Below are 15,444 nucleotides of genomic sequence, written 5' to 3' on the forward strand. Positions count from 1 at the left end.
TGGAGAGGGAAAAGGAAGGAAGGGAGAGAGAGAGAGGGAGGGAGGGAGGAGAAAGCAAGAGAGCTTAGCTAGCTCGCTGGAAAACCACCAAAGTAAGTGAATGGATGCCTTCTAAAGAAAAGAGAAAGGAGTTCCTGCTGTGGTGCTGTGGTGCAGTGGAACTGGGGCATCTCTGGAGCGCTGGAACGCAGGTTGGATCCCCTGCCTGGCACAGTGGGTTAAGGATCTGGTGTTGCCACAGCTGCAGCAGAGGTCACAACTGCAGCTCAGATCTGGTCCCTGGCCGGAAAACTCCATGTGCCAAGGGGCAGCCAAAAAAGAAAAAAGAGAGAGAGAGAGAGAAAGAAGGAGTCCCCTGCTCCTTTCCATGTTACAACACCAGCTACACTGTACGTTTTAATCATCAGCAATTCCTTAAGGATCATTACAAATCCAAGCAGCAAGGCAAAAAGAAAGGACAAACAAAGGAAGGAAAGAAGGAAGAGTGAGCCATCTCAAATGAAAAGGTGACCATTTACTGGCTCTCTGATGCCTTCCCTGCCACAGCTATCAGACACCAGGAAGATGAGAGGGTCCCAGGAAAAGAGAGGACACCCAGGAACCCTTGGGAAAGTTTTGGGGCGAGGGAAATAACAGAAAGGAAGGAACCAGCAGTCTGCACTATGAAGGAGCTTCTGGTCTTTCTTTCTCACAGAGATGCGGGGGGTGGGGGTGGGGTGGGGGGGATCCCAGCAGATTCCTGCCCTGCCTCCCCTCCTCCTCACCGTATTTAAACATCTCTTTGCTTGGGAGACTCTCTTCCTTATAAATCCAGATCTTCCCCCCAATAAATTCAATTCAAAGAGACAGGCACATGTGACTTTGTGCGGTACCTTCTGCCCACTTCCCCCACCAGCCTCCTTCCAGGATGAGGGCTGTGGGTTCCCAAGGACAAATACCATCACTTTCAAGGATTCCAAACACAAAAATACACGTGCCGTGCACACTCCAACATCTGGTTTTTCCAGTCTCTCTTCTCCAATTAAAAGGGCCAGAAATTCTGAGTGTCAGCTCTCAATAGGCACTAAGCGCTCTCTGGTCCTCATTTACAGAGTCAGAGGGACCTTCTCTGATGCCCCTTCTCCCTCCTATGCCTTCGTCTCTCCCAGTGAAACCCTCCCAGAGGGAACAGTTCCCCTTTCCACTGAACTGCTTCTTCCCCAACACGCTTGCCAGATGAATCAAGAGGAAATCAGGCCCAAAAAGACAAAAAAAAAAAAAAAAAAGAGGAAATCAACCGATTACTATCCCCTGGGTAAGCCTCACATTTTTACTTTCAAGACACTGTGCTGGCTGAACAGTTTGAAGCAAGAACTGGCCCCATTTAGAAATGAAGACAATGAGGAATAAACTCATGACCAGATTAGCCCAAGGCCAATGAGTCAGTGGGCAACTGGACAAGAGCCAGAGTCCCTGTTGACCCCACTCCATGTGTTCCGCTGTAACAATGATGCCACCAGATGATAGGTGTTATTTTGTTGCAGGCACTCTTGCTGTTTTAAGTATATTATTTAATTCTCATGGCAACCCTAGGAGGAACAAATAAGACTTTCCCCATTGACAGTTGAGACAACTGCTTAATGAGGTTAAATAACGTGGCTCAGGTGATAAGGCTAGTAAGTGGCAGCATTAGGACACAAAAGCAGGTCTGTGGGAGCCCCGGGCTCCCACAGTGTACAGTGCTTAACCCCTACACTGTACTTTAAGATGCCCTTTCTGCACTGGCTCAAAAACACACCCTCATTTCAGGGGATGCTGCAGTGTCAGGAAAGCTAAATGGACTAATCTATACGTGTGAATGGAAAAGATACTGGTACATACAGTCCTATGAATGTGCATGTATGCACAGGTACATCTGACAGCCCGAGGTGAAGCCCAGTTCTGCTGCTCAAGTTGCTGCGTGACCTTAAACAAGTGACTTAACCTCTCTGAGGCTGTTTCCTTATTCGTAGCATGAATGATCTGCTCTCAGAACTCTTGTGAGGATTAAATGAGTGAATGCATGTGAGGTGTTTAGAGCAATGCTGGGTACATACTAAAGTTCCAGTGAGGCAGAATATTAACGCAGGGAGTCAGTGGAGGGGAATGGGCTTCGATGCAGTCTTTGACGTGGCCATTGATTAACATTTGTGGCTAAAGGGCTCCAGGGAGTAACATCTCCACAGGCCTTGTTTTATTATAAGAAATGTGCATTCCCCACAGACTTTGTTTACTATAGAAAGTGCGAATCTCTAGCCCACTCCTCAACTGATAAAAAAGGAATGAGAGGAATGGTAAAATAAAAGGACCAAAAAAAAAAAAACATAGAACTTTCAGGACATTTCCAACCCCAAAAGCCCTATTGGACAAGGACTGATATAGGTAATTGAATAAGGCCAATGAGAGAAAACCACATCTTTCTGGATCCCACTTTGGTGCCTCTCCCCACCTTTAAGGGGACAATAGAGAAAGGGGGACTCTTCTCCCCCCTCCCCTCTCACCCCGCTTCTCTCCCCTCTCCCTGGGAGCTGTCTGCTTTCCTTTAATAAAAACTTTGCTTGCTTGCTGCCTGTGTGTCCTCGGAGTTCATTCTTCGACTGCCGTGAACAAGAACCCGGGTTCTGGTCTCATCTTTCCGGCATCACCAAGACCGTGCCATGCAGACACAATCGGTTTTCTCCAAAACGAGTTTCTGCTAAAGATGCAACTCCAATGCCAGTTTTCAAAAGGTAACAGCAGGTCCCTTAAAATGAACTGAAATGTAGTTCATTTATTTGAATGAAGTCATTTCTCCACCAAATACGCATTTAATGAAATACAGCTCCCTCTGAATTTTTCTTCTGCTACATTCTCAAAACTTCTGACATGTACTACTCCCATTTTCATTTATTTCCAAATACTGTGTCATTTCCATTTTGGTTTCTTTTGAACCCAAGAATTATTTACAAAGGTGGTTTTAAAACAAGTAAACCTGGGGAGGGCTATGGTTAATTTCTTACTGTATTACATCATTCCCGGAACAGGGCCCCACGTAGACTTAATATTTTGCAGAATTTGACCTCTTCAGATCTTAATACACAGCTGATTTTTTTTTTTTAATCTTTTGTGTGTTCTTGAAAAGATCGTGCATTCCATTTGCTGGAAAACAAAAGTCATAAGTTTCATCCCCACAGGCCATGTTAATTTCTATCCACTTTTGCTTCTCAGGACTTAAGCTAGGTCTAGGGACAGAGCAGTGAAAAAGGATGGAAACTCATCTTTTTTTTTTTTTTTTTTTTTTCCTGTCTTTTTGCCTTTTCTAGGGCCACTCCCGCGGGGCATATGGAGGTTCCCAGGCTAGGGGTCTAATCAGAGCCATAGCCTCCAGCCACAGCCACAGCCACAGCCACAGCCACAGCCACGCGGGATCCGAGCCACATCTGCGACCTACACCACAGCTTACAGCAACGCCAGATCCTTAACCCACTGAGTGAGGTCAGGGATCGAACCCGAAACCTCAAGGTTCCCAATCGGATTCGTTAACTACTGCCACGTTGGGAACTACTCTATTACTTTTTTTTTTTTTTTGGAAATTCAGCTAAAGAAAGGAAGGAAGAAAAAGAAAACAAAACGGCTCTGCGGGTAGATGTTATCTACACTGATGAGTACTCTGTGGTTAGGGAGGTTAATCTCCCCAGCAATCACATGGCTAATAAGGAACAAAACCAGGGCTGGAATCCTCCTTGGTCCAGCCCATTGCTCACAGTGAATTAACTGAAAGAAGGATCTTGGGGCCTCATAATCAACCACCTCACCCACAACATTCTCCTCTCGACAAGGTCCCATCCAGAGTAACAGATCCATTCGTCCACTCACTCATCTTAAACATACTAAACAGCCCACGTGGAGAAACACATGCTGGAGAAACACAGACCACAGACCAAACTCAGCATCCTCGGCTCCCTGGGCCTCTCAGTCTCGAGGGGCGGGGGGGGCAGAGAGACACATGGGTTATAATAACACCATGTGGTGAGTGATGACAGCTTGGTACAAGGACTTGTACTCCCAGGAGGAGAAGGGGCACCCAACTTCACCTATTCAAGGAGGAGCGTGGGGAAGAGGGCAGCCTATTAGAGAATGGATGCAGAGGAGACTCCTTGGGGAAATGTCCAAGCTGCATGGACTCACCCCAAGGATACCTACAGGAAGGCCACTTGGGGTGAGAAGACCAGGACTTTTTCCTGCTCTCCTTCTCGCCCCAGGAACATTCAAGGAAATTCAAAGATCACTTTCTGCTGCTTCCTCCTCACTCCTTCCTGACTTCCTCCTCCCCCAACCCCACCACCCCTCAACTCCCCACAGCACCCAGTTCCCAAGGATACAGAGAGAGGAGGAAGGAACGCATAGTGTCTTCTCTGTTCCATCCTCAGAGGTCTCCTCTGACCCACAAGCCCCTCCCTCTCCCCATCTCCTAGAACATGTCACTAATAGTTACAATGCCTAAGGTTTGCTGAGCAGCCCACCTGCGCTGCGGAGTCTCCTAAGACATGTGCTTTATAGGTACGGAGGCATTTAACCTCAACAAGGATCTTCTGGAGGTTCCCCACCTCACAGCTGAGAAAACTAAAGCCTAAAGATGCCAAGCAACCTCCCCAAGACCATGCAGACAGGGAGTGCCAGAGCCGGGAGGAGAGCCGGGCAGCTGGCTGCAGACCCTTGTTCTCAACCACCAAGGAGCTATGCCTCTGAACAGCAACGGCCACCCCCGCTGTAGCATGCAGAATTGGGCCGCAGAAAAGCACGTCCAAAGCATTAACACAGATGCTGCACCAGAAAGTTCACATAAAACAAAGAAAGACTAAGAAATCATCATGGCTCAGAGGACGCTAAGGAAGCATGATGACTAAACACAAGGTAATACCCTGGGTAGGATCCTAGGTTAGAAAGAGGGGCATCCGGAGGAAAACGAGTGGCATCTAAATAAAGTCTGGAGGAGTTCCCGTCATGGTCAGTGGTTGACGAATCCGACTAGGAACCTTGAGGTTGCAGGTTCGATCCCTGGCCTCGCTCAGTGGGTTAAGGATCCGGCGTTGCCCTGTGAACTGTGGTGTGGGTTGCAGACGCGGCTTGGATCCCGCATTGCTATGTCTCTGGTGTAGGCCGGCAGCTACAGCTCCGATTAGACCCCTAGCCTGGGAACCTCCATATGCCGAGGGAGCGGCCCTAGAAAAGGCAAAAAGACAAATAAATAAAGTCTGGAGCTTAGTGAATAGCAGCATCCCAGTGTCTGTTTCTGTTTTGACAAATGTACCATCATAGTGGCAAGATGTTAAAAAATGAAGGAAACTGAGTAGACAGGAACTCTCTGTACTGTCTTTGCAACCTTTCTGTAAATCTAAAATTAGTCTAGAATAAAAAGTTGATTTCTAAAAAAAGCAATCCTGCTGCCATACCTCACTGCCCTACCCCAGGCAGCTAAACATACCCAGACAGTATAGGCTCCACTAACCTCTTTAGGTGGGGGCTGGACCTCACTCGAGTCTCCTATCTTGGAAAGGGCGCAAAGCCAGAAAAGAAGCTGACCCCTTTGCAACTTCCTTCTCCCTGGTGGGGGGAGGAAGTTGCAAAGGGGCGTAATACAAAAGGCTGGAGGCAAGCCTCCAGGGGACCCCAGAATGCCCTGGCAGGTTCATTTGCTGAATATCCTCATTCATCTGCTGGACAGTATGGTTTACCGCTTTCTGGGCTGTGGGCTGGCAAGTGAAAATACAGGAGGAATGAGGCCTCTGTGGTCTCTCCTTTCTCAGAGAGCAGGGCGTAACAGGCAGGCAGTTTCTGAAATCACGCTACGTGACTGCCTTTATATATCAACAAACGTAAAGAGTCTGTGGAGGCAGTTCCCGTCATGGTGCAGCAGAAACAAATCCGACTAGATAGGAACCATGAGGTTGCAGGTTCGATCCCTGGCCTCGTTCAGTGGGTTAAGGGTCCAGCGTTGCCATGAGCTGTGGTGTAGGTCACAGACATGACTCAGATCTGACATTGCTATGGCTGTGGCGTAGGCCAGCAACTGTAGCTCTGATTCCACCCCCAGCCTGGGAACCTCCATATGCCTCCAGTGAAGCCCTAAAAAGACAAAAAACAAAAAAACAAAAAAACCTGTCTGTGGAAGCCTAGGGAAGGCCTGGTAAGTGCTGTCAGTTCAGATCTAGAAGCTTCCCTGCAGCCATGACACTGGAGCTGAACCTGGGGTTGTAGAAGATTTTCCAGGGAGCTGGACTGTCCCCATGGTATCCACAACTTCTCCTTCATGGTCTTTCTGAAAGGTGGCAGCCTTCCATGAGGTGCTGGGCCAGGGATTTAGGTACAGGTGGGGCCTTGGAACTTAGCCATCCTTGTCCTCAAGGATGGAACCCATAGTCTCTGGCATCATTAGCAAGTTTCAGGGTTCCCTAAGTGCTACACTTTGAGTAGGTAAAGTTTCACCAACCCGGAAGGGATGGAACAAGAAGAGTAAGACCAAATGATGAATAGGGATGTGTAAGGGCCAAGGTGTTGTTGATTGGTCAATGGACAAGTGTTGACTAGAGAACCACCATGCAGAGTGTCAGGGCCCGGGGCCTCAGGAGAACCTCCTAGCTGCCACTACACCAAGGGACATACAGTGCAGTTGGGGAAATGAACAAATACAGTGTAGGATGATACAAACAAGCAAGACAGGAGTTCCCGTTGTGGCTCATCAGGTTAGGACCCCGACTAGTATCCATGAGGATGAAGGTTCAATCCCTGATCCCGCTCATGTGGGTTAAGGATCTGGTGTTGCTATGAGACTCAGTGTAGGTCACAGACACTGCTCGAATCTGGTGTTGCTGTGCCTGTGGCATAGGCCGGCAGCTGCAACTCCAATTCAGCCCTATCCTAGGAACTTCCATTTGTCACAAGGGTGGCCCTAAAAAGAAAAAAAAAAAAAACAAAAAACAACAACAGACAGACTTGTTCAATTCTTGAGCCCACCACTTTCCAGCAGGGGATCTCAATCCAATCTGAGCCTCAATTCCCTTACCTCTAAAATGGAAATAATACAGACCACCAGGTGACAGGTATGTAAGGCACTGAACTCAAATCCTTTCCAACAGTAAGGAGCTGCTCAGTAATGGATCAGTGTTACTGTAGTTGACATGGTGACAAGTAACAGAACCATTGATCTAAAAGACCTAGGAGACAGAGGAGTCCAACTCATAAAAAAATAGTTGGAAGGTGGTTGCAAGGGCACTCCACGGTAGAGAAAAAAATACTGACGTAATAGAAGAAAAGTATCTCATGCAAAGCAACATGCAGTCCACGAAGAGGGCTGAGACAGAGGGGGGCATATTCTAGGCTGCATTTAGGCAGTGTTATCTGTAAAGAGTGGGTTTTGGAGACTGAGCAGGAATTTTGACAAAAGGGGAAAGAAGCCCTGAAGGTGAGAGAGGACGACTTGAACAGGAACAAGCTTTTCTCCCCTGGCTCCTGCCAGGCCCCTGGCCCTCCCCACACCCACAGGAATAAAAATAAAACTAATCCCCTTCTCTCAGCCGAGCATTTTCTCTCTGGCTGATGGGTGTGTAATCCCTACTCAATCCCTGTCACTCGCATCTCTGCTAGGCCCCTCAGCCTCTGGTCTGCTCGCAGCAAAACAGCTCTCCCAGGAATGACTCCAGCCAGGGAGACAAAGGAGGTGGGGAAGAAACCAGGGACCAGTTAGAAATCTTATCACCAAAAGATGGAATCTCGGTGAAGAGAGTTTCAAGGGCAGGGTGTTAAGATCTGGTGAGGATCCAAAGCACCAGCAGGGCTCATTAAACATTCATTGAAGGAAGTAAGCCTTAAAGGGAAGGACAGCATATTCAGTGAATGAATTAAGCCTTAAAGGTGAAGGGTAGTTCCATGTTTCTGACGGTTATTCTACAACTGTGCTCCTGAAGAGCTCAAATAGGGGAACTTCAAATGGGGAAGGAGGCCAAGGACAAGTCGTGTAGGATGCAGCATGACACAGAACAGAGTGAAAAGTCATTCTGGTCTTTGGCGCCTCAGGTGGTGGATTTCGTTAGCACGTCCCTATTGGCGCCGGCTGTGGAGAGGCCAGTAAACTCTGTAGATCAACCTCCACGGGGGTCCAAAGTCCTTGACCTTCACTTCCTCCATCCCATGCGTCACTGCTTCTCTAACAGCATTATCCACCTTGGATTCTGGGGGTTCTCTTTTTATGGAATAGATCCCTTTGTTTTCCCTATCTGACCAGGACTTTGTATAATAATTCTGCCTACGGTGATACCCAGTGGGATGCCAGGCACACAGAGGTCAAAAAGCACCAATCCCAGTGCCCACACGAAGCCCTCACCAATGGGAGGGTGGGTGAGAAAATGCAGAACCTTTGCCTTTCTTCTTAGGAGACCCCCCCCCCCATGGCTCTGAAGAGACTGGATCTGCACATTAGCAAGGACTTGAAGAGGGACCTCAAACCCACTTTTTCTGGGACAAGCCCCCAGGCCCTAATGCTCCATCACCAGGGGCCAGCCAACAGGGTCTTCTTGCAGTTACTTCTGTCCCAAGGATGACGTCATCTGTTTCTTGTGTGTCTCCCTGACTGAGGCCCCCCCCCCTTCCTCAAGGCCCAGGAATAAGTGTTCATCAGCATTACCCACAAGGCCCTATCAGAGGGCCTAGGATGCAGGAGGTGCTCAGTAAACTGCTGAATGAAAAGAAGACCAGGCAAGACGTTCCTGGACAGGCATTGTCTGGATTCAGGGGATCCAAAGCTCAGCTGGTGAGACATCAGCAGGAACTGCCCCATGAGATCCGCTGGGGATGGGCACTGCAGGTTCCTGGCCAGCCGGGCCCACGTCTCCGGAGGGGCAGGCTGCTGGGACGGTCAGCCAGGAAGTGCAGGGCAAGAGATCAGGTGAGTTAGCTATTATGACGGTGGCCTCAGGAAGGTATCCCCTTCATTGTGGATGCTGTTCCCGACTGGTTTGGGTGGCCAGCATTTACTACGTGGAGTGATTATCATGGATTATCTCCTTTCACCCTCACCACCCTGTGAGGATCCACTTTACAGGTGCGACTCTGAGACCACAGTCCTAGAGACTCCAGAGCTTCCCAGGGCCTGGGACAGGCTTGGGTTCACAACGAAGCCTTTTTCTTTCTGTTTTGTTTTTTGTTTTTTTCTTTTTAGGGCCACACTCATGGCATATGAAAGTTCCCAGGCTAGAGACTGAATCAGAGGTGCAGCTGCCCACCTGCACCACAGCCACAGCAACGCCAGATCCAAGCTGAGTCTGTGACCTACACTGCAGCTCAAGGCAATGTCATACCCTTAACCCACCAAGCAAGGCCAGAGATCAAACCCGCATTCTCAAGGACACTATGTCGGGCTCTTAACCCGCAGAGCCACAGGGGGAACCCCATAATGAAACATTTTCAGAAACACACGTCCTCAGGGTGGATGGAGGCCTTAAATCTCATTTGCTTCCCCTCCCTCAAGAAACGGTCAGATTCCTACAACATTCAAGGCCCCAAGCAGCTTCCTGCCTCCCTCCCCTGCTGGAGGGCTCACAAGCAGTCCCGCCAAGCTGGCTCATCCTCGGACAGCTGACTATCAAAAAGGCTTCCTCGGGAGGTCTCTGCCTACCTCTCTGCTTCATATCTTCCCATCTCCTCCTTCCCTCTATGTGGGGCAAAGCTAATCCCCCCCCCAACACACACACAGCCCCCAGCCCTGGTTATCTGGTGGCAGTTATCATCTCGCCTCCCCCAAGGTTTAGAAAGATCCCCACAGAGAGTGCACAGGCAGCTGAGGGTGAAATTGGTTTTGTGCAGGTTAGCAAACATTGACAACAGGAATGGGAGCAAGAAGATGGCCATCTTGCTGCTGGGGGCGGAGCCGGGGGGGGGGTTGTCGGTTGCTCTCCCAGGGAAAGGAGGGGCTGGTCAGGAAAGGTGGGCTAGAAACCCAAATCCATCTAAGCCCTAACAAGCCCTAAGGAAAATGTCAATACGCCAGAAGGGGCTTCTGAGATCAACTCCTGTTTTACAAAGGGGATTAAAGGAGCAGGGAGGTAAAGAGACACTGAGGAACTTGGCTCATAAATGGCAGAGCCACAAGAAGAACCCTTTGAACCTGAAGCCCCGGTCCTCCTGGCACAGTGTCACCACCCACCTCCCAGCACCACAAGGCTAGACCAGCACCTGGGACCTCAGAACAGTACTCTCATCACATGGCACTGTCTATAATCGCAGTTTCACCACATCCCCAGAAGGTAAGGGAGAAACATTTAGCACCAGTTCCATTCTACAGAGAGTAACAGTGAGGCTCGGAGAAGTGAGAGGACTTGCTTGGGTCCCCTGGTGAGCTGAATTTAGACCTGGAACTCAAAGCTCTGTTCCATCTCTCTGCTGTTGACAACAGCTCTTCTTGAAAGGGCCGTGGGGTGTCTTCCTCTGGAAACGGACTTCCTAACATAGGCCGGCGCCAGTTTTGCATTGTTTCGTGATTGCTGGCCGGGCTGTACAGGAAGATCTTCAAACCCATGCTCTTCGTTCCTTTCTGCCGCCCTGGCTGACATGTTCCAGGAAAAGGGCTCCGTGGAGGAATCAGGAGCCAGGGTTCCTCCCCAGGCTGTGCCCTCACCAGCTCTAGGACCTGGGGCCTCACTTCCTCCAAGGCTAAGCTCTAGTTCCCACCTCTTTAAAAACTGGGGGCAGTGACTTCTGCCCTGTCAGTAAAGGAGAGGTCTTGAGGCTCTGATGACAAAGAGCAAGAAGGCAGTGACTCTCCCTCTGGCTCTCTCACTTCCCTATGGCCCTGCCTCCTCTGAAGCCCTACTACCCAGAGCAGGTGAAAGTCAGAAAGGTCTCACCCAAGACAAGGAAGGAGAAAGGACAACAACTGTTACATCAGCCCAGCAGTCCCTCAACCCACTACATGGCTTTCTTCTTCGGAAGAGCTTTTACAGGTACTAGCGTAAGATTTACCACTTATCAGTCCTATGAGTGCCATGAACCACACAAAGGGCTCAGCACACTCTCCTAGGTTTAGTCCTCACTGCTACCGTTTTACAGATGTCAAAACTTCAGCTCACCCGTTAAGGGACAGCTAGTAAGCAGTGGAGCTAGGAGGCAACCCCAGTTCTACCTGGTCCCCTGCTCCCCAAACTTCAATGTGTTTGTGAGTCCCCTGGGGAGATTTATGCATAATCAGCTTCTGAGTCCCTAGGTCCAGACTGAGGCCTAAGCTTCTGCACTTCTGACAAGCTCCCAAGTAGATGGACTACTTTGTATCAAGGGCTAGATTTTAAATTCCATTAAGACCGAGCCTGAGTCACGGCAATCCCCAGGGTTTAGCACTGGGCCTGCCCTCACAGAATACCCTCCATAATTATGTGTTCAAAGAGTCAATGATTATTGGACTTAAAAACCCATGCTTTAACACGTCTCTAAGCCCCATGTCATTTAATCTCGTAACAAGTCTCTTAAGGTATGATCAATCTCCCTTTGACAGATAAGGATACAGCCTCAAGAGTGAATAGCTTAAGGTTTACCGCTTTTGTGCAGCAGAGCTGGAAACGGTCGGTCTACCTTCAGAGCCTATGCCCTGACCTCAACTGTCTCGAGGATGCGAGGGAAATTAATAATTATAGACAGCTGGAGGGCTTGGCGATGGACCCATCCGGCACGTGACGATATCACAGCTTGGGAGATCACCCAGGACCTCAGAGCTGCTCACTGGGGGCTAGGGCAGCCGGTTCAGCGCCCCCACGGGAGAATCTGGAAGGAGCACGGGAGGAGGCAGGTCCTGGGCACAGTGCCAGGCAGCATCAGGCAGGTGGTGAGTGACCTTTGGCCTCACAGGGAACCCCCTCTGCCCCCCCCGCTGGACCCAATCACCTCCCACCCCCCGCGGATCCCAGCTCTAGACCGATGCTATCCTGCTTGGGAGGGGGGCGGCGGAGGGAGCTGGAGGTAACCAAGGACAGCGCAGACTAGCGATGAATCACCAGGCACATGACCCCAGAGAGGAGGGGTGGGTGCGGAACCCGCGCAGATTGCCGCTACAGCTTGGGGAGGGTAGGCCTGGCGCCCGCCCCCCACCCCAACCTCGATTTGGGGGAGCGCGGGAAGCCCACCCGCGCAGCTCCACCCCGGCAGCCCCCGCCCCGCCTGGTTCCTGGGTGCGACGGGACTCACTGCCTTCAGCTGCTCCAGCCGGTCCTTCATCCTGGTGCCCAGGCGCCGGGAGGCAGGTGAGCGCGTCCCCAGGTGAGCGGCCGGAAGTGGCGGCCGGGCCCCGGCCGGGGCAAAGGGGCAGGGGCGCAGGCGGAGGGGAGCGGTGGCCGCGGAAAAAAAATGAGCGTCCGAGGCCACGGGAAGCTCCGCCGCGCCGCCCCGTTCGGCCCCGCCGGCGCCGCGAACTCCAAATCCGGCTCCCGGGCCGGCGCCGGCGCGCAGCGCTGATCCGCCGGGCGGACCCGCCCCTTACCTGGGCCGCGCCCCGCGCTCCTCCTTAAAGGGCCCGTGCCCCGCCGCCAGGCCACCCTCCGCGACCCTCACTCCACTTCCCATGGCTCCAGGTCCTCGGAGGGACCAGCACGGGGAGATCTCGCTGCGAGTGTGTCTGTCTGACCTCAGGTCCAGCCTTTCCATTCGACAGCCATTCCCTACAGGCTCCGTGCTAGGATCCAGCCCTCAACAGGCTCATTCATTGCTAGGCCGCGACAACATCCCATAAACCTGGAGAATTCTAAGGCAATGTGATTCGTGCTATAGTAGGTGGAAGAGAGAGCCACTAATTCTGTCTGGAGGAAGAGCATATCAAGTAAAGGAGTGTGCACGGTCCGGGGGGCTGGTGTTGGAGTTGAAAGAGGGTGTTCTTAGTGGAAATAACTGGAGCTAAGGTGGGATGGGACAGGCTGGGACGAAGACTATGGATTCTTAACATCTTGGTAAAGACGACCCCTCAGAGAAATGGAAGCAGTTCAGTGATGAAGTCAGAACACCTGCCACTAACAATGTGTATACCTCCGGAAAGTTATTTTCTGTGGGACTCTGTTTCTCTATCTGTGAATCAGATATTATCCACTTCAGTTTGCTGTGAGGCCAGTGTAACAAAGGAGCAATGGCTGGGCCGTCACCTATGGAGCAGAGTTGTAAAATGTTTGTATTGGAAAGCTTAAGCATTATCTCCTACCTGGTAGAGATCCCCCCAGGTGGGTAGTACCTTCCGGAAAAGTGGGCGGGTTCTTCGCACTGCCCCTCCCTCTTTATCTCCTCCCCTCCCCCACACCTCCACTGTCTCTTCCCTCTTCCCAATTTGTCTTCCTTCTCGGGAACAATGACATGTCCAGTAGATTTTGAGTGGAGCTCAGTAAATGGGACTGACAGTCCGAACATTCGGTTCTCAAATCAGGGAGAGAGTCGGCGCCATGCATCCAGATGAAAGGGCTGTAAATGGTTCCGTAATTCTAACAGAACTTTGCCCTCTTCTGCGATCTTAGTGGGTGCCTCGTGCTGACTTCATCCCCTCCCATAAAGATACGGTCTGTAAGCGGTTGGACTGTACGAACCCTGCCAGTCTCAGCCTTAATCCTCCCTCTAGTCGGTACACTACCTTCTACCCCAGGCTTTCGCTAGGTGAATGTACCGTCCTGCTAAGGGGAAGGCCTCTGCGCCCCCTGGTGGTCACACGTGGAAAAGGCAGGCAAGTCAGAAATCTCATCCTGCCTCCTTGATCAAATTTTTGTCAGTGGGAACAGCTAAGTTCCCGCTCTTCAGGAAGAGAGAGTCTTCTGAGGAGACATATGTGAACAACTCTACCTTATAATTCCAGAAGGGACCAGAGGGAATTATCAAGGATGGCCATTCAGCCTCTGCCGGAACCCAGTTTAATTTTTTCATGGTGTTTTTCAGACACTCGAGGAAGAATTTTCTCTGGTTGAACAGTTCCAACTGTTGTTTAAAAGTTATTTGTTGGGAGTTCCCGTCGTGGCGCAGTGATTAACGAATCCGACTAGGAACCATGAGGTTGCGGGTTTGATCCCTGGCCTTGCTCAGTGGGTTAAGGATCCGGCGTTGCCGTGAGCTGTGGTGTAGGTTGCAGACGAGGCTTGGATCCTGCGTTGCTGTGGCTCTGGCGCAGGCCGGTGGCTACAGCTCCGATTTGACCCCTAGCCTGGGAACCTCCATATGCCAAGGGAGCGGCCCTAGAAACGGCAAAAAGACCAAAAAAAAAAAAAAAAAGAAAGAAAAAAAAAAAAAGAAAGAAATTTGGTTTCCTCAAACTCATAGATACAGAGAACAGATGATTGCCCTGAGGTAGAGAGATGGAGAAACATGGGTGAGGGGGGTCAAAAGGTACAAACCTCCAGTTTAAAAATAACAAGTTCTGAAGGTGTAATGGTGACTGTAGTTAGTAATATTGGAGTTGCTAGGAGACTAGATCTTAAATGTTCTCATAACAAAAAAAACTGTAACTATGTGAGGTGATGAATATATTGTGGTAATCGTTTTGCAAAAATATACATGTATCAATCATTATGCTGCACACCTTAAACTAATGCAATGTTATATGTCAATTATATTTCAATAAAACTAAGGAAACAAAAAAGAAATTTGGTTCCCCATGAGAGGACGTTTCCATGAAGAAAAAAAAATGACCTTTTGGTTAGCCTATATGGCCATAATAGAAATGACCATTTGATTTCTGTTAAACTATTTACACATTGAAAACAGGATCCCTCTTATCTGCAGCTGGAGTCTAGGAGCCCAGGAAGGGAAGCATTAGCAGAATTGTTTTCTTATGACATTGTATTTGAAGGTAGTGATCACAGACGTCAAGCTTTTTTGTTGTTGTTGTTGTTCTTTTTACAGCCACACCTGCAGCATATGGAAGTTCCAGGGCCAGGGGTCTCAGGGGTCAAATCCGAGCTGCAGCCTGTACCACAGCCATGGCAACACCAGATCAAAGCCCCTTCTGAGGCTTATAGCAACGCCAGATCCTTAACCCACTGAGCCAGGCTAGGGATCAAACCCACATCCCCAAAGAGACAACACCGGGTCCTTAACCTGCTGAGCCACAGTGGGAACTCTTTCAAGCCTTTTTTAAAACTCTTATTAGGCACAGTGGTGTAAAGATCCACCAGTATTGTCACTGCAATGGCTCAATCGCTGCTGTGACCTGGGTTTGATCTCTAGCCTGGGAATTTCCACTTGCCACAGGTGTGGCAAAAAAAAGAAATAAATAAGATTCCTATTAAATATGAATCCTAATTTTTCCTTTTGTATTAATATGTACTCTTCCATGACAGTCAGAAGACTGAATTCCAACAGCTAGTTGCATACAAGAACTTGAAGAAAGTCAAGTTACTGAGGGACAAAGGACCTGGGCCAGGGGAGTCCACGGACTGGTGAGGA

The 15,444-nt window shown here is 49.9% G+C and overlaps 1 protein-coding gene across 11 annotated transcripts in view; it reads right to left on the reverse strand.

Annotated features, from left to right (window-relative positions):
• Positions 1 to 12,594, reverse strand: part of STX3 (syntaxin 3) — a 45,071-nt gene extending 32,477 nt beyond the window's left edge. For 4 of the 11 annotated variants that reach the window (XR_002341479.1, XM_021082983.1, XM_021082984.1 and 1 more), the window contains exon 1: positions 12,223 to 12,584. Coding sequence is in view for 10 of the 11 variants with exons in the window: in XM_021082983.1 (XP_020938642.1) it covers positions 12,223 to 12,252 (30 nt within the window). In the remaining variant the exon portion in view is untranslated. Of the gene's footprint in view, positions 1 to 12,222 lie in introns of all 11 variants that reach the window. The other 7 variants (XM_021082987.1, XM_021082986.1, XM_021082988.1 and 4 more) reach the window with 6 other exon arrangements.

This window comes from Sus scrofa, chromosome 2 (genome assembly GCF_000003025.6).
Source record: "Sus scrofa isolate TJ Tabasco breed Duroc chromosome 2, Sscrofa11.1, whole genome shotgun sequence".
Classification (NCBI taxonomy): Eukaryota; Metazoa; Chordata; class Mammalia; order Artiodactyla; family Suidae; genus Sus; species Sus scrofa.